Here is a 19938-nt window from a genome sequence, read left to right as displayed (position 1 = left end):
TGGGGGGGGGGCTGGTTGCCCTCCAATCAGAATTGACTCTTCAGGCAGTAGAACTTTTAATTTTACATCGAATGAGCCCCTCTTGAAGTTTCTGCGATAACTCCTTCTATGCGAAGTGTCTTGGTCAGAACAACCAAAATAATAATGATGATAACAATAATAATAACAAAAATGTATTGTGCCTACATCACTTTTTACCTAGGTAATGGCTAGTCAATTTTTACAAATAAACTGTCCATATTCCCCCTCTTGTAGCCCCTGAACGACCTGTGTGTCATCTGTATTTCAGTGAAAACAATTTATTTTTCGAACTGTATGATTTTTATTTTTCAAAACACTAACGATAACAAAAGAAGAAAGAGTGACCTCAGTCATGATAGGGAGCTTCCCCATCATGACTGAGGTCACTGGAAAGAACTAATTAAAGCAGACCATATGTTTGAAATGTAAATGTATTCATTCTTAGAAGTCTTGGCAATTTTGTTGATTATGTTCATGAAAGTAAATTTTATTTACTTTTACATGTAAATACTCCACATATAAATTTTATAACTTAAAGACCTATCCCCGGGAGCTGAGGGAGGGGTCATGGTGTCTCCAAAGGCAAATTTATTCGGACTTTCAACTATGCTGGACAAAATGGCTATCTCAAAATTTTTATGGGACGATTTTGAGAAAAAAGGGGAGTGGGAGGGGGCCTAGTTGCCCCCCAATCTTTTTAGTCACTTAAAAAATGCACTAGAAGTTTTAATTTCCGTACAAATGAGCCCTTTCCCGATGTTCTAGTACCATTGGTTCGATATGATTGCCACTGGAAAAACGTCATTCCAAACAAAAAATACGTAGTTCCACACTTTTGCAGATAGGAGATTGAAAACTCTATATAAGGGTTATCTGATATGCATAATCTGACAGTGTGATATTCATTAAGATTCTCTGACTTTTCAGGGGTGTTTCCCCCCTTTTTAGAAAATCAGACAAGTTTTTTCAGGCTCGTAGCCATCTACAGGTAAAACTAGACCTACGTTGCCTGAGCAACGTGAAGTGTTGCGGCAACCTTTGGCCGGCTTCGCCGAATAAATTTTTGCGAGAGCAACACTTTGGTTTTGTTTCTTTGCTATCGGTTAAACGCTGAAGTTGTCAGTGAAGGGACTAAATTGACTTTTCAGCCAGTTGAACTTTATCAACTTTACGGATGAAAGCTTAGAACAATATCTTATATAATCCAGTTGGTATTATAAAGCTATCTGTAACTTTTCAGGATCAAATTACCATAAATGACACTATTAATTATGAAGAAACTACTATGACATATTTCTCATCAGCTCATCACGAGCTATCGATAATACCGAAAGAAGGGACTAAATTGACTTTGCAGCCAGTTGAACGTTATCCTTATCAATCGTTGATATCATGACGGATGAAAACTTGAAACAGTATCTTATAGGATCTAGTTGGTATTATAAAGCTATCCGTAACTTTTCAGGATCAAAACACCATAGATGACACTCTACTAATTATTAGGAAACTGCCTCGTTGTTTCACGTTATCGTTTGTACCCGTTGCGTAAACACTTAATTCTAGGTTACAGTGAGTATGGGTAGGCTACACCAACTAGCAAAAGTACAAACCCCTCTTCACTAAAGATGATGGTAGCCTAACAGACGATTATTACTTACAAGTCCCCTACATGTCTTACCACTGGAATCAACTCGGTCTTACCATCAAACACACTGGAAACAAATAATGGGTACACCAAATAACAAAATTTGCAAACCCCTCACTGCCAAAGGTGATTATGAGCTATCGGCCGACCTTTCCTTACAAGTCCCCTAGATGTCTCACAATTGGTATCGGCCTATTTTTGGTTGCAATGTGTGCCCTACTACTGAAGTTGTTAACCCCTTGAAACTTTCAAACTAGTATATCTCATGAAGGAATTTTTGTACCAAAAAATGGATGACATATACTTTGATCAGCTCATCATGAGCTATCGATTGCTGTCGAAAAAAAAAAGTCTATCTGTCTTAGTTCAAAAGTTTATTTTTTTGCCGTAGGCCAACTTTCTAACGTCTCCACTTAGAAAGGAGCACTTTCGGACCGGTGGGAAACCGTGGGAAAATGCCGCTTTTTTGCTTCTGTAAATTTTCTATTTATCACTCAAAGAAGATATATTGGCTGTGGGGCCGGGTAACTGCCGCATATATTTAACACTTATAGATTTTAGTCCATCTTCAGTTTGAAAGTTTTGCCTGCCTGTTTGCCAGCTAGAACGGAGCTTTCCACTTGAAAGCAGAAACATGGTTTGATGAAACGAAAGCTTGGCTGCACAACTTCAGATACTCCTCTCTGACATAGGCTATATAACTCCACTTCACTTCGTGCACACCATAGGCTCTGGCTCGTGGACAAGCGAAAACCATCCTTTTTGGCCCCAGGCAAGAGCTCTGCAGAGCTTTCCAAAATGTAATGCCATATTCATTAATCCGGCCTGAGGTCCACACTTTCCGTAAAAACTGCACAGGTTAGACCCATACCAGTTTCCAGGAATAAGCCGATGTCGGCGGCATAGGAAAAAAAACGGGACAAAACCAAAGTGTTGCTCTCGCAACACAACTAAGCTTGATGAATCTTATATATTTGGAATCAAAATAATAAGCTGATTGTTTTGATACTTTTATTGATATAAAAAGTTCTTTATTTAGAATTTTGGTTACTATTTAGTTGTGTTGCTCTTTATTTACACTTTGTTACCACGAACTGCTTGGTTGGTAAGTGTCTGTAACTCCCAGGCAATCATTGAACTTGAAATAATCACGTGATGTTGCACTATGGTTAGGTCAAGCCTAAAGGCAAGCGGTTATTTCTCACTATTGAGATCGCATATAAAAGTTTGTATATGAAAATTGCACATAAAAGTAAGTTTGATTAAAGGTAGCAACCAATTTGAACTGGTAAATATATATCTAGAGTATATATTTTAAATAAAGAAAAATATACATATATAAAGCATTACTTTTTTCATCTCTCTTTTCGGGACTTTTAAGACTATTTTGTGCCCAAAAAGAGACTATATTAACATAATAAATACACTAGGAACTCTTCTTGCGGCTATTTTACTGTAAAGAATTTATCCTGTTGGAAACACATTTCTCAATTCAATATTTCTCGAGATGACATGTTCATTCATCTGCTTGAAAACTAGAAAATGAATGAAATCATATTTCTTTCTCATTTATCATCATGAAAGAGTGTATCAGTAATTTTTCCCCTATTCTAGAAAGGGGTGTTGAGGTAAATTTTTTACGCTCTGTGGGGAAAGTTAATTTGTTTTCATGTGAATGATTCTGAAAGCTTGTGGGAATATCGACATACCGTTTTTGAATCTGAATGGGACCGTAAGATACAGACATGACAACATAATAGGGGCAATTAAAGATATATATGAAGCTGAAGCTGTACTATTTAAAGTGTACCTTTTAGCTAAATTTTGATAAATACTTGTCTGGCTTTTTTTGTTCAATTCTGAGAATAAAGTATTCAGAAAAATAATCAGGAAATCAAAACTGATATGCGGTTTATATAATTTGCTAATATATGCGATCATGAAGTAATGTATCTGTGAAGCTAAAAATGTATCTGTTTTCTTATTTCAATTCTCAGAAAAAAAGACTGTTCCTACTAGAAGCATAGGAACCTCATTTCTGCTCTTCTCTAAGATTTTAATCATTCAATATACAACATTTCGTTTTGGGTATTACTATATGTGAACCTGAGACAAATATTTCTACTTGAATGTTCAGTAATGAAAATTATATGATGAAGATGGATCTTAATTTAAGTAAATTGTTATGAAAACAACTTTTTCTTTTAGTGAAGGTGAAGAATGAAATTATTTTAAACAATCAAAAATTATTCTTTATAAAAGAAGGTCTACTACCTCCTTAACTTCCCGCCCTTTCCCAATCGAAAAGTGTTCAGTGTAAAAGAACGTTTACTACCCCCTTAACTTCCCGCCCTTTCCCCAGCAAAATTTTGACTGACCCTTTTCTGAAAACATTTTAGATTTCAATATTTGCTGCCAGTTGGTACTTGAAAGCGGTTCAACTATTGATTGCCTTTGAGAACGCTTAAACTAGAAATTGCAGTCAATCAATCAATCTTCCATTTCACTAAGAGTCACATAATCTCAACAGCACAAATGCACAAAAAAAGGAAAGAAAAAAATTATAAACATTTGAGAATAAATAAACCCGATTATTCTTGAAGGTTTGAGATATATTATATGTTTTAACTTAATCATCTGCTTCATAGCTCGTGCTTTGGTGTAAGCGCATTCTTTTTAAATCACTGAGTTAGAATGTAAATCGAGCAATGAGAGTGAGAAGCTGAGGAAATAGATCCTCCTGTTATGTGGGATAATTTCTATTTTAAGTTGTAATTTCGCTTTTTACTTACATTTAGAAATGAAGTTCTTGTTTATTTATTTTCTATTCGTTTTTATTCTTACTATGTGTAATACTAATACTAAGGGGTGGCTGCTGCCCCTCCTAAAGTCCCTGCTCTAAAGTTTAATATTGCATTTAAATGCTTCGAGAATTAGGCCTCAATTAAGTGTATGTGCTTTACGTAGTAAAATATGTATTTCCCAAATTCTGAGGTAAAAATTTCGTTGCGCATTATTTCAACTTTTTTCAATGTGCTTTGATATTTCAAACGTCTTGTTAGCCATCATGAACAACATTTCCGCACTAAAAGGAGAATTGCTGCACTCTCCTCATCCAAATATATTCTCTAAATGAATAAATTGTTTCAGGACCAATTTTTAATGTTTTCGCTGCGTTTTCAATTGACAAGGGCCACTCTTTATCTTATATATGGGGGGGGGGTAGGGACTTTATGTCTATTAAATCCTAATTGATAATATATACTGATTATTATCTCAGTAAATCTTAAGTCAAACTTAGCATAAAGAGTGGGTGTTTAAGGGGTGACAGTTCCCTCTCTATAGGGTCAAATCCATTCGTTTCAAGTTTTAAAGTTGGTCTTTACTTTCATTTGAAAATACTTGTGTTTTGTTATTTTCCACCTGATTGTTATATTGAATTGGATGTTATTTTAGATATGGAGGGGGAGGGCTCTGACCCTGTCCATCCTAGGTCTTTACTCTAAAGATCTTTACTCTAAACTATGCCTCCGTCTCTGTAATTTTATAGTCTCTGTAATAAATGCATCCTATACAATGCTTTACATTGCTTGGAGAGCAATTGGAAATACAGTGCAATATAAATATAGCGTAATAACTGAAAATTTTACAAAAAAAATGGAATGAAAAGAAAACATCCTTAGATTGAAAATCTATCAGATTATGAATTTACATTCTGTGTGTTTGGGTAAAGATAATTATTTACGATATTGTGTATAACATTCTCCTTTTCCAATTTTTTTCTAACTTTACTTTGGAATATTTCTATAATAAAAGAAAGCCCAAGTGGAAACAAGAGGATGGAGACGAAAATCCTGCGAGGTCTCATTCGTTGGAGCTAAAGTACGTAGAGTCGGCCGGTCAAAGCAAGGGCCATTTCCGAGGGTTCAATGCCTAGGTTGCTGACCAAACCAAGTGAAGGGAGGATACAAAAAACCTGCTTAGCGTTTTTTGGGGGTAAACAGTTATATTCATGCATCGGTCTACAAACCAAGATTAGAATATTTAAAGCTACAGTAATGATAGGGGTAAAGTATGGTTCTAAAACGTTGGCGCTCCGAAAGACGGCATTGTCTTCGTATTATTTTGGGTACCCATCTGACTGACCGTATTTCAAACAGTAAGCTGTGCGAAAAATGTGGTTCTGCCCCACTTTCTTGGGCTGTAATGAGCGAAAAGTTGAGGTGGCTAGGACACGTCCTCCGAATGGAACATGACAGATTGACAAAGACTTTCCTTTTTGGCCAACTATCTTGTGTCAGACGAAAATCAGAACTGTTATCGCCCACGAATATACTGAAAAGAGCTCTTAGTAAAGTTTAAAAAAAATCTGAGCTTTTTGGGAGGGTGTAAAGAGGGCTAAGCGGATTGAGACGGAGAAGGAGCGTGTGTAGTTTTGTTGGCCTCAAGCACCTTGGTAGTACGGTGAATTGCTACTAGTAACAGTTGATTTAGTAGTTTATCCATCCAGGAGGCAATGCACAACAGCATGCAACTCTGCTGACCGAAGCAAGACATTCACAGCTCCTGACTGAAGCAAGCGAAGGGAGGCTACAAAAGGACTGCTTAGCGTGTTTCACATTTTTTCATTTTATTAAGCTGTTATATTCATTTATCTTTCTCCTTCCAGGTGGCAATGCACAGCAACATGCAACTCTTAACTTACTGCGGATGCTGCGTTGGAACAACACTTATGACGTAGAGAATTACGTAGCTGAAAGATTGCGTATGATTAATGCCACAGAAGTATGGGCCCGCTATAATATCACTGGAACTCCCAATTATTTTCGATCGTACATGACCATGGTTTCCGAACTCCGAACGTTGTGTCCTCTTTATTTTATGGCGAAAGAGCTGGCAGATCACTTTCATGATAAGGTTAGTAGTCAGAAGAAGGAGTAAAAAACCTTTGTAAAAGCCCGTTTGATTAGGGACGTATGCAAATGCTCCATGACGACTAATATATCAAGAGTTTTACGATTTTTATCATACCAGGCCCACGCAACTCTGGAATGTTGAGGTTTTGCAATTTTTATCAAGTTTTCCTACATGTTTAAAAAAGTTAGGCGATATATTAGGCGAAAAAACCCTCTCAAATGTCGGGATAAATCGATTTTTCCCATGTTTTCTTATATGTATAAAAAAGTTAGGCAATAGATTAGACGAAAAATCACTCTGAAACTTCGAGGTTTAGCTATTTTTATCATGTTTCCCTGTATGCTCAAAAAAGCTAGGCGATAGATTCGGTGGAAAACCCCTTAGAAAAGTCGAGGTTTAGCGATTCTTGTCATTTTTTCTTTATGTTTGAAAGAGTTAGGTGTTGTTTGCGGTAGACGCTGTAACTTGCAGAAATCAAGCAATCTGCTAATTGCTTGGATTTTCTTTGCTCTTGGAGAAGATCTCACAGCTCAAAGAAAGACATTGTCCTCCATACAATCTATTCCCTGGTGGTATGTTTTTACTTCTTAAAAGAGATAAGCAAACATTTGAAATCCATCAAGACTAAGATAAATTTGTATTACTGTCGATCAAGCTAATTGGCCATGGTTAATGGTTCCACTGATGGGTCCATAACTAGAAAAATGGCTTGACCCTTACTTTCCAGAAACGGTGTTTTGCAGAAAAACGCAAACCTGACATCGTTGAAAATTTCGGTAGATGTGAAGAAACGTGCTCTGGAATCAATTAAATAGCCGATTGTCAAAAAAAGTTAACTGCACTGAAAATTACCATTAATGCACAATAAATTACCATTCTTTTCCTTGTGACTACCAATAAGGGCAGTTCAGCAGCAGTAAATGGATTGAAACTCATCTTCCGCAAGGCAAGCTGAGGGTAGTTGAGGTTTTTCTGCATCATGTTTACCTGATTTTTCAAGTAGTTTGTACCTTTCTAGGCAAATTAAATTTGCCAAACATGCCTTTTTGGCAAATGCTGCTTTTTTGTGCAAATTTATTACTGCGGTTTTAGCGTTTCAACCAAATTACATTTTAGAATTTTTTTTTATTCAAGAATAGGATGAAAGAATATCAGAATATCAGAAACATGCGAAGAAATATAAAATGTTCCATTTTTTATCTCTGTTTTTGTTTCTATTGAAGCCGCCGAAGACCCATCCGCAAGGAAATTTTACTAATACAGGAATTTAGCTTGCTTTAACTTGGCGAATGAGCTAGTTGTAGATTCATTATAATGACGATTTAGCTAAATACAGAGGTAGCTAGAGCCCGCATCCTTCAATTCGTATGACATTGTTTAGCAGTCTGCCAATTAGAGAGCTTCATAAGGAATCCATGGCTCTATAGAAAAATCCGAAATAATAAACTCAGCTCTTTTAACGCAATCACTTCTAACATCACCTAAAATTGAAAATAATATGAAAAATTAGTTAATACTGAGAATTTATATTAAAACTTTTCAATTTGTATTGGCAGATGTTACCCCTTATTAGGTTCTCGCTCATGTAAACATTATTAAAAATAGTAAAAAAAAAGTTTCTTCGCCCTTTAATCTTCATTGTTCATTAAAAAAACCACAGTCTTCACTATAAACCTTTGCCCAACATTACTTAGAGAGCGAAAATGACCACTGAAAAAGGTGATAATATAAAATTTTTGGTGATACTCCCTAGTACATATATTATAACGGGCATAATGAAAGAAAGGTTAAGATGGCTAGGATACGTTCCCTGGATGAAGGATGACATATTGCCAAAGATCGTCCTTGTCGGCCAACTGGGTAGGGTCAAGCGAAAAGTAGGCTGTCCCCTAATGGGGTTTGAGGATGTCGCAAGGAAATATTTAAAGGAAATTGACATTTCATGGGAGGATGCAATGAGGGAGGTTTTGAATAGATTGGGAAGGAGAAGGAACGTGAGTAGCTGTGTTGACCTCAAGTGGCTTGGTGGTGCTGGGAGGTTTTAGTAGTACCAGTTGTAGTAGAAGTAGTAGTAGTGCGAACATTATTATATATGATAAAATGGAAGTTTCCTAACTGTGGAATTGTCTTTGCTCATCAAAAATGTCATACTTTAGCGTTTCGGCTGATTTTAAATTGAGAAGTTTTTGTCTATTTACTCATTTTCATGTGGATTTGCCCCAGCTGTCCAAACATTGGAAATGCTCTCAATTTTCCTTGCAAATTTCATATCTCTTATCACAAAGAATCAGAGTTTACATGTAAAAAATGTTGTGAGTCAAGAAAATTTCGATCGCTTTACTGGCATAATATTTCTTACATAATAACCAGTCAGATCTTAAAAAAACACATGAATTTGTCTCTCCAGAAATGGCATTTGTCTGTTAGTCTGTACTTGAAGCTTAGCGTTTGGTAACCTGAAACAGTAGTAAACCCGCTTTTAAAATAGTGGTAGTTATTCCTTGTCCAGAAATAAGGAATAATATGACTGACTGGTGAAAATATATCACATAAATCAGCTGGTGGAGTTAAACACTCTTTCAAACGTACAAGTATTGAGCAATAATCTCTCTTTTTCTATTTAGCCTTTCTGTGTTTTTGTGAGAAAACATAGAAAGTAAGAAGTTGAATGTTTCATTTGTTGCTTTCCTTCTGACAAAAATACATATTTGGAAGTCGAAGCAAAACATCTTTTTTACTTCATACTCTCCTTTAAGTTTGTAAATCGTGAAATTTAGCTTACTCTAGAATAATATTCATTCACAGATAAAAATGTAGCTCCTCGTGCGGTAGAAAAAAAAATTATCGAAAACTATCATATATAATTTGAATACTATTGACTTTCATGATTTGATATGAATCAATAATCACAGAAAGGGAACAAGTCTAGAAATGAAATTTTAATAGGAAAATATATATATATATACATATATATATATATATATATATATATATATATATATATATATATATATATATATATATATATATATATATATATATATATATATATATATATATATATATATATATATATATATATACCTACATTATAATTTTGTGGCTTGCGGTCAGATATATTTCTTTTCTGTCAAGGAAAGGGAGAATCTGCCCCGTCCGCTCGTCTTGTTCACTCATGATATAAAAGTATACATAATTATTGGAGATTAAGCACTATATTTCTTTCTCTCTCTCTCTCTAAGAAAAACCAGAAAGAAAACAATATCCTAAAAGGAAGCTTTCAGCATTCTTTAACAATAGCATGTAGACGAATTTCCATCGGGGAGCTGTTTCGATTTGCTACAACGAGCATTGGAGTATGATATCGTTTCTATTGAAATTGTTGTTACCAAACAGTGAAAATTTGGCAATTGATACAAAACATTAATGGCTAGTTGCATCACCTGCTTCTTTGCTTATAGTAAAATTTTAAGAGGTTTGTTTCATCTTGTTTGCTTTGATCTACAGATGTTTTTAACTTTTTAAGTGAAATTAATGTTTAAAGTCGCTATAAGGAGGCTCTTGAATGAACTATTCAGAGGCCAAATTAATTGTTATCAAAACAAACAGGAGAGAAAAATGATTTATTACTGGTTTGTTAAGAAAACGAACGTTGAAAATTTTTTCACGCTCCTTTATATGCTTGAGCGTGAACAGTGATGACAAATATATTTTTACATGAATTTGGTCAAATTGGCTTCTAAAAAACGATATACTGACTCGGTAAAAAAAAGTGTTTTACCATTTTCTCGTATTAATGCCTATTTTTGGGGTTGTACAGATGTATAAATGAAATACGCAAGCGAAGAAAAAAGAGACGCTTTTTCAAAATTCGGTTATTTCTGAGAAGTTTTAATGAAAATTCCCCGTTTCTTTCACCAAAAACTATGCACATTCAAGCCTCTGTGACATAATGTGGCTCGTCCGTAACATCCCCATGATACATATCATCATTCCAAAGGCATTTTTCGTATATTTTCATCATTCAAATCATGCTTTGGATCCATTGGCTCGTGTTTTTGAAAGCCATCCCTCGTGATAAATCTTGTCAATTCACGCCATCTTGGCAATATGTGGCTGGTACACCCTAGCGACCAATTCACGGGGAAGGAGGAGGGATGTTTTAGAGCTAAAATTCAGTCATATTAAGAGATATTTCTGAGAGGTTTTTAATAGAAATGCCTCATTTCTATTGTTCTATTAGATGTACCTGCATGCTACATCGTTTAAATCTTGGTATTAGCAAAATCATATTTTGAATGAGCCTTAAATATTACGTTTTATACAACAGAAGGCTTATTACTTATATTAGTAATATTAAGAAAAAGATCACTATACGCTTTCTTACTAGTAAATGAAACAAGCAAATGAAAAAAAGAGACACCTTTTTGCATTCGGTTATTTCGGGAGTTTTTAATGAAAATACCACGTTTCTTTTAGCCAAGACTCCAATATTACGGCCACTGTGAAAATATGTGGCTATTTCATGACATCCCTGTAATACGTATTATCATTCCTAAGGCGTTTTTCAGTTATTTTTTCTCAGGGACGCTGTAACGAAAAGATTGATCAGGTGGGCAGCTTCACTTACCTTGGTAGTAATATTTATAAAGACGGTGGGAGCAGTGAAGACGTTAAAAGTAGAATAGCCAAGGCTCAGGGTGTTTTTTGACATTTACAAAAAGTTTGGAAGAATAGGAAGATAAGTCTGCAAACCAAGATTAGAATATTCGAAGCTACATTAATGACAGTGGTCAAATATGGCTCTGAAGCATGGGCGCTCCAAAAAGTGAATGAAAATTTACTAGATGTTTTCCAGAGAAATTGTCTACATATTGTTCTGGGTACCTGGGTGACTGATCGTATTTAAAACAGTAGGCTGTACGAAAAATCTGGTTCAATCCCACTTTTTAGGGCTGTAATGGAAGTAAGGTTGAGATGGCTAGGACACGTTCTGTGGATGAAGGTTGACAGATTGCCGAAGATTATCCTTTTTTGCCAACCGTTTGGGGTCAAAAGGAAAGCAGGTCGTCCTCGTCTGGGGTGGGAGAGGATTTAAAGGAAATGGGAACTTCATGGGAGGGTGTAAAGAGAGAGGTCCTGAATAGATTGGGGTCGAGGAAGAGCGTGCGTAGCTGTGTTGGCTTCTGGCGGCTTGGTGCTGTGGTGAATTATTATTATTATTAGTAGTAGTAGTAGCAATCCATCCCTTCGTGATAAATCATGTCGGTCCACGCCCCCATGACAATATGTGGCTTGTCTGTGACATTCCTATGATACACATTATCATTCCTAAGGCATTCTTCAGATATTTTAATAATAAAAACATGCATTAAACTAATTGGTTCGTGTTTTCTCAAGCTACTCCCTCTTGATACACCACGTCAATTCACGCCACCATGGCAATATTTGACTGGCCCTTGACATCCTTATGATACATGTTGTCATTTCTATGACATTCTCAGACGTTTGCTTGATGAAAATTATGCTTTAAATCTGTTGCTTTGTGTTTCGGCAAACAACCCCAATGAAATCCCCCCATGGCAATTCACGTCACCGTGGCTGGCGTGTGACATCCCCATGATACATATCATCATTCCTAAGGCATTTCTTAGATATTTCCTTGATAAAAATCATGCTCTCAATCCATTGGTTCGTGTTATCTCGAGCCAACCCCAACGTGATGCCCAATATAGAAATCCATGCCACCGTTTCAATATGTGGCTGGCCAGTGACATCCCTGAGATACGTACCATCACTCGTAACGTGTTTTCAACCTTTCGCAGATTCCAAGATTTTTATGTGGCTGCCACATGGTAATCTATGGCTGGTCATCGACAGTAACGATTTCATTGTACGTCTTCGAGCAGTATCATTTGTACATTGGAAGTATGAACACACATCTTGTTTTAAAAGGTGAAGATGAAATATTTCGAGAAAGTTTGAGTTCATGATAAGGTTATCGTAGCAGTGAATGCTCACGAGAAGAAATATTTTAACTATGAAACACACATTAATGGGGTCTTATTGAAAATGTATGCTTGCTTTGCCATGACGCATAATTTTAGAATAAGGATAAACTTGCCATGGGACTACTGTTGACTCTCAAAAAGGGAAATAGGACTTTCAATTTATAGCAATTTGAGTCTCCTTCGAAGTTTATTTCTTCCACAAAATTCTTATATGCCCCCGGACATTCGTTGTAACACTTTCCCCGCGCTCTGGAAGGGAGTGGGAACCGAAATTTTTGTTATCTGTTCGTTGGATTATTTAAAAACATTTTTTTTTTAAACGGAGTTTTTTGAATCCGTTTGGGAAAAGGCGGTATATGTGAGTGGGGGGGGGAGATGGCCTCTGTTCACTTTTGACTATTAATAAGGTAACTTACGCACTAGGGACATGTGGGGTTTTTATGGAAGAAATGGGTGTATAAACTTCGAAGGGGACTCAAACGATTAGAAGTTGAAAGTTATAATTCCCGTTTTAACAGTAAAAAGTGACCCCAAGACAACCAGCCCCCCCTCCAAATCCTCTTTTCTCCAAATGTGTCCGATCAAATTTTTTATATAACCACTTGGTTCAAAATAGACCAAAGATCATGTGAGAAAAACTTCAGGGCTAACACAGCCTCATAGAACCTGGGCAAGTGTTATTATGCTCCGGGGGCATATAGGGTTTTATGGAAGGGAAGATCGTATAAATTTCGGAGGGGACTCATTCGATTGTAAAGCAGAATTTTTTGTACCCTTTTTAAGAGTCAAAATTAATCGGAGGACAACTAGCCCCCCCCCCCAGGCCTGTTTTGACCCAAATATATCTGACCAAAATTTTGAGATATCCAGCTTGTTCAAAATACTTTAAAGGTCAAATAACAATAACTCAGGGGTCGATACAACCCCGCCCCCTCAGAACCCGGGGGAAGTGTTGTAAGTTATGCCCCGAGGGTTTTATGTAAGAGTTGGTCGTATAAACAGCAGACGTGGGTCATTTGATTGGAAATTAAATGTTCTATTTACCTTTTTAAGAGTAATCAAATGGGGAAAGTGTTGTAATTTATGCCTCGGGGGCAGATAGGATTTCATTTATGGGGTGGCTGTATAAAGAACAGAGGCGGCTCATTTGATCATAAATTCAAAGTTCTAGTTACCTTTTTCAAGAGTCATCGAAAGTGATCGATGTGCATATACCCTCCCTCCTCCCACGTCCTATGTTCCCCGAATGCAGCTAGCCATTTTGTTTGAAATATTCCAATCGATCAGATGACAAAACTTATGCGGGGGTATATGCCTCCGATCTCTTTTGTCTCTTAAAAGGTAACTAGAACTTTCAATTTTCAATCAAATGGGCTATCTCTGAAGTTTATACAACCATCTCTTGCATAAAAACCTTATGTGCCTCCGTGGCATAACTTAAAACACTTGCCCCTTTGCTCTAGGGGCGGAGGGCGGGGTTGTGTCAACCCCCAGAGTTTGAGTTATCTGATGTTTGAACTATTTTTATAAGATGGCCATCTAAAAAAATTTATTGGATGGTTTGAGGGAAAATGACGTGGATGGGAGGGGTGGTTTTGTTGACCATTTAGTTTTTATCATCAGATTTTGTATTGTTTTGAAAATTTTTATGGGTCGCATTTGGGGGAAAAAGGCGTGGGAGGCTAATTGTCCTCTGATCTTTTTTAATTCATACTAAGGGCGCTATAACTTCCAATTTCTAATCGAATGAACCTCTTCCAAAGTTTATATGACCATCCCCTCTACATGAAATACCTCTGGAAAAAAAATACAACATTCGAGCCTTATGGCCTTAGGGTTGGTGAAGAGAGGCTAGTTGTCATCAGATCATTTTTTACTCTTAAAAGGAAACTAGAACTTTCAACTTATAATCATTTGATTCCCCTCCAAAGTTTGTACGATTCTCTCTTCCATAAAAACTTATAACTTATACGGGGGATAACATAGCGACCTTCCCCAAGGTTTCGAAAGGGGGTTTGTTGAACCGAAGTTTTTTTCATCTGATCGTTGGACTATCTGAGACAAAATGGTTATCTCCAAAAAAAATTTCGGCAGCATTTGGGGAATAGAGGGTGTGGGAGGAAGAGGGGGCATATGCGCACTGATCACTTTTGAAGACTCTTAAAAAGGTAACTAGAATTTTCAATTTCCAATCAAATGAACTACCTCTGTTGTTTATACGACTAGACCTTATATAGAACCCTATCTGCCCCCGGGGCATAGCTCAAAACACTTCCCCCTGAGCTCGGGGGTGGGAGGGGGTATTTCAACCCCCCAAGCTCTTGTCGTATGACCTTTAAAGTATTTTAAACAAAAAGGCTATCTAAAATTTTGTTTGAATATCAGAAGTTTATACTGCCATCCTTTCCATAAGAATCTTATATTCTCGAGGGCATACTTTTGACTCTTAAAAAGGGAGCTAGAAATTTCAATTTGTAAGCATTGGAGTCCCCTCAGAAGTTTATACAACTACCTCTTCGATAAAAACATTATATGCCCTCGGGGCTTAAGTTACGACCCTTAACAAAGGTTTTTTTTCGGGGGGGGGGGGGAGGTCGTACAAACAACAGAGGTGGCTCATTTGATTTGAAATTAAAAGTTCTAGTTATCTTTTTAAGAGTTATCAAAAGTGATTGGCGGATATCCCCCACACCATCTATTCCTTAAATACAGGCGGTCAAAATTTGAGATAGCTGTTTTGTTTCAAATAGTCCAACTAATAGCTGATAAAAACTTCGGGACAAAATACTCCTCCTCAGAAAGTCGACGGAAGGGTTGTAGCTTATGCCTCGATGGCATATAAGATTTTATGGAAGAGGTAGTTGGACTCAAATGGTTTTAAATTGAAAGTTCTAGTTCGCTTTTTAAGAGTCTAAAGTGATCCGATAGCAACTACCCTCCCCTCACCAACCCTAAGGTCATAAGGCTTCAATGTTTTATCCTATTTTCCCCCAGAGGCACTTCATTTGGAATGGATGGTGATATAAACTTTGGAAGGTGTTCATTCCATTGAAAACTGGAAGTTACAGTGCCCTTTTTATGTTTTAAAAAGGATCGGAGAACACATAGCCCCCCCCCATTCTTTTTTCTCCTAAGTTATCCGATAATTTTTTTTCAAAATAATTTTCAAAGATCAAATAACAAAAACTAAATGATCTTCAAAACCATGCAGGACCCAGGGGCAGGAGTTGTAAGTTATCCCCTGGGGCATATATTGTTCTTATGGAGGGCTGCTCATATAAACTTCAGAGTGGTTTTATTTGATTGGAAATTGAAACTTCTTGCTCACTTTTTAAGAGTCAAAAGAGATCGGAGATCAGCTAGCCCCCCTCCCCATCCCAATACCTTTTTCCTATAAACCCATACGATAAAATATCGAGATAGCCATTTTATTAAAAATAGTTCAGACATCAAGTAACAAATTCTAGCGTCGACACAACCTTCCAGAGCCTAGAGGCAAGTTTTTTAAGTTATGCCCTAGGAGTATATAAGGTTTTTATGTAAGGGGGGGTCGTATAAACTTCAGAGGTAGTTCTTTTGAGTGGGAATTGAAAGTTTTAGTTGCTTTTTCAAGAGTCAAAAGAGATTGGTTGGCATCCATCCCCAACCCCTATACCCTCTTTTCCTGAAATGCATTTATATTGCAATTTAAGATTTACATTTTCTTTGAAATAATCCAACGATCAGATAGCCAAAATTTTGGTGTCAACATATCCCTCATCCCCCATAACCCGGGGAAAATAAGGGTTTTAACTAATTCCCCGGGGGTATATAAAGTTTTTATGGAAGAAATGCTAGTGTAAACTTTTGAGAGACTAAAATGACTATAAATTGGAAGTTTTTTTCCCTTTCTAAGAATCAAAAGTGATCTGATGGCAACTAGCCTCCATCCGCCAACCCTAAGCCCATATGACTCCTATGTTTTATTTTACTTTTGCCAGAGGCACATCATTTGGAAGGAATGGTCGTGTAAACTTTAGAGGAGGCTCTTTTGATTTGAAATCTGAAGATTTAGCGGTATTGCACATTGCTTTGGTATTGCTCGCATTGATCCGTTGGCCTATTTTGGAGGCCTTAATGCTAGTTCCTTAATGTTCCGTTTGTATACCTTCTGTGAAATAAGTGGAGTAGCAAGAACTCTCAGCAAAGCCGTGGCCATAAACTCTGAGTGTTCAACTCTACCCCACTACAGAAGTTGCAAGATCTTAAAACGGAGTCGATGATTATGTTAAATAAGATTAGGGATAGGAGGCATCCTTGCCTCACACCTGGTTCAACGACAAAACATTAAGTCTTTCGTACATGGCTTTGATCATCTTTATAACTTTTTCAGGGATTCTATAAGACCAAAGACTTTTCCACATTGCTTCACGGTGGACTGAAACAAAAGCTTTTAGAAACTTTTTGAAACTCTGAGACGATCTGTACTCTCCCTTATTTGATTCTTCCATCAGTACCTGAAGGGTGAAGACATTGCCGCAATACGATCGATGGGTTTGAAAACCATACTGGCCTTCTCTTAGCATAGAAAATACTTGTACCTGAACTATAATTAATGTCATTTGGCCGAGAACTTTTTTTTCGAATCGCCTGGAGTGTTATTCCTCTCCAGTTATCCCATTATGAACTTTTTTTTCTTGAATAGTTCGAATTCATGCTTTTTTCCATTCAGATGGAATAGTCTCATCACTCCATTTCTTTGTCAAAAGCGATCAAAAGTTTCAAAAGTGGTTTTATCGTAGCCTTTCTGACATGTTTAAGTACTTGAGGTGGGATTTTGTCGAGGCCAGCTGCTTTCCCATTCTTTAAGAACTTAAGAGCAGTGTCAAGTTCATCGTAAAGAATTGGACCGGAATACATATTAGAATAAAGTAGGTGGCGTATCCGGGATGTCAAGGGGCTCTTGGAGGATTGGTTGGCTGATAACACCAGCGAAGTGTCATCTCCACTATTCTGTCGCTCCTTCTTGACTGTTCAGAAGCCGACCTTTTACGATTTCAACAAATGGACAGACGTCTTTTCGGGTGCCTGCCATCTTTTGGTTAATATATGCACAGTTTTACTGTCTGGACGACCTGGAGCTCCTTCAGCTTCTGTGTATAGGCTCTTGATGTTTTCTCTCTATTTCCCCCTTGCAGACTTCTTTACCTCTTTATCAGTACTTTTATATTACTCTTTCAAAGTACCACGATCATGGTTATCACACAGATGGCTTGTCAAGTATTTATCAATAAGCACTTTTTTTATATTTATATAAAAAAAATCTTATATATACATTTTTTATATTATTTATATCCGGTATTTTTTTTTTTCTAATCTGCCAAGTGGCATCACTCGTCCGTTCTTCCATTCATCTTTCCTTCGCTTCTTATATCCATCTACTTCGGCGGCAACGTCTTTAACGCATTGTGTCACTGACTTCTAAAGTCTCCCAGTGTTGTGTGCATTACAATCTTCAAGCTCCATACAACGAATCTATTAATCAGTGAAAGATCACATCACCTTGTTATGAAGCTTTTCTACAAAAACTTTTCAACAAAGGACAATAAACACAATCAAAAAAATTGAAACAATCACTGTGTATCAGTCTGCCCAAAAAAATAATAGAAACAAAAACTGAATTTTTCTATGGAAAACATTGTCTTATTAAAATTCAATGCAGCTATTCGCTTGGGTTTTATGTTTACTTTAATCCATTGGTGCTTTCCCATGACCGAGTTATAATTACTGACAGTAACTTTACTTTTCTTGATGATATCACAAAATGGATCAGTATTAAAATTATTTTTGACCTATTAGTTTATAAACGTGCGAAAATGTGTAATTTTTTCTCTACTGCGTCCTTAGCCTGTTCTTTAAAACCTTTATCATTGAAAGGAGCGGCCCCTTCCTCAAAATGTACCAAGAGGTCAGAAAATGACTTCACTAGAACACGTGCTGGGTCCATTTAAAGTATCTCTCAAACCTCCCCTTTTGTTGGACATTGTTTTAACCAATATGTACTATGGTTTATGATTTATTTTTAAAATTACCAAAAATACGGACTAAATTACTGAGTTTAAATTATGAAAGCTGAGGATATGCCCTAGAGAACTTGTTGCCAAAATTCTTCTCTTGCAACCGTGTAAAATAGCATTGTTTAGTGCAAAACAGAAAGAAAAGACTCAATTGAAACTATAACTTCTATTGAAGATCGCTAACAAAGACAAAATTATATCCTTTCTTAAGCAAGACAGATTATATATTGAAAAGTGAAGGTCTAGCTTGCAATTGGGCTTAAAGTTTATATCTCAAGTGAAAAGGGTGCTAGAAACTTTTTTTTATGTTTGCATACCTATTCGTGACAGTTGGCAAATAGTTTTTCAATATATGTCTAGAATCTTAAATCCACCCATTAATTTTTTTATTGCAAGAAATATAATTGCCCAAGTTCTTAGGTCATTAAGGCTTTGATTTTTTTTAATTATTGTAATACACAAATGTACAGTCCCTCATTAAAAAAATGCTTGTTCAGGAGAGTTATCAGCGCTTGATGCTTCCATTGCTGTTTTGATGAAAATGAGGAAACGATTTGGTTTACAAAGTTTACAATGTTATAAGTTAAGTTGATTTGACGTCTCATATCCGTAGCGGTTTTGGCTTGGTAAGAGGAAATCTTTACTATTTATTTTGACGGGAATGCTAGATTGAATAAGAAAAGTGCCAATTATAACTTGATGTCTCAGCTGCAAGTTCCCAGCAAAGGATGAGGAAAGAAAATTATCCATTTTCCAGAATTTTCTTGCATTTCTATTCACCCAACTATCAGATTGAAAAATAGCCTACAAAGAAAATAAAGTTGTTTCCGAAAATCGTAGTTTTATCACTTGAATAGATGCTAGATGGTCTAACTTATTAGCTTAATAATGGTTTCCCTTACAGGATACTAACAAATACATCAGTAGTGAGGGGGCTTTAGTTTTAAAAGTGCAGATAGGAGGTATACTATTAGAGCTACTAACCCCTCAAGATGTCATTACGTACACCTGGGTCTTATGCAATAATATAGTACACTTGTTTGATATATAATGGTATAGTACACCTGATTCTTACGTATTAGGGGATGTTTGTTTGCTTGTGCAAATATTTTTTCAAGATGTCTTTGGTTATTACGTGATACGACTTTTTAGAGTTCAGGATCCGCTAGTCAAGAAAGTCCCGATTGTAAAAAAATGATCGTGGTCCAGTATTTACAAGTGAAGATGGCGTAAACTCACATGACTTGTTTTGCCTCCGGAGGATCCTTATGATCTAGCAAAAATTGAA

At 36.5% G+C, this 19938-nt stretch overlaps 1 protein-coding gene across 3 annotated transcripts in view; it reads left to right on the top strand.

The window, feature by feature from the left end:
• LOC136040756 (neurotactin-like) overlaps positions 1-19938 on the top strand; it is a 126187-nt gene that overhangs the window by 95694 nt on the left and 10555 nt on the right. For all 3 annotated transcript variants that reach the window (XM_065725075.1, XM_065725073.1, XM_065725074.1), the window contains one exon: positions 6336-6583. In XM_065725075.1, the coding sequence (XP_065581147.1) occupies positions 6336-6583 (248 nt within the window). The remainder of the gene's footprint in view (positions 1-6335; positions 6584-19938) is intronic.

This window comes from Artemia franciscana, chromosome 21 (genome assembly GCF_032884065.1).
Source record: "Artemia franciscana chromosome 21, ASM3288406v1, whole genome shotgun sequence".
Taxonomy (NCBI): domain Eukaryota; kingdom Metazoa; phylum Arthropoda; class Branchiopoda; order Anostraca; family Artemiidae; genus Artemia; species Artemia franciscana.
This window is presented reverse-complemented; position numbering and strand designations above follow the sequence as displayed.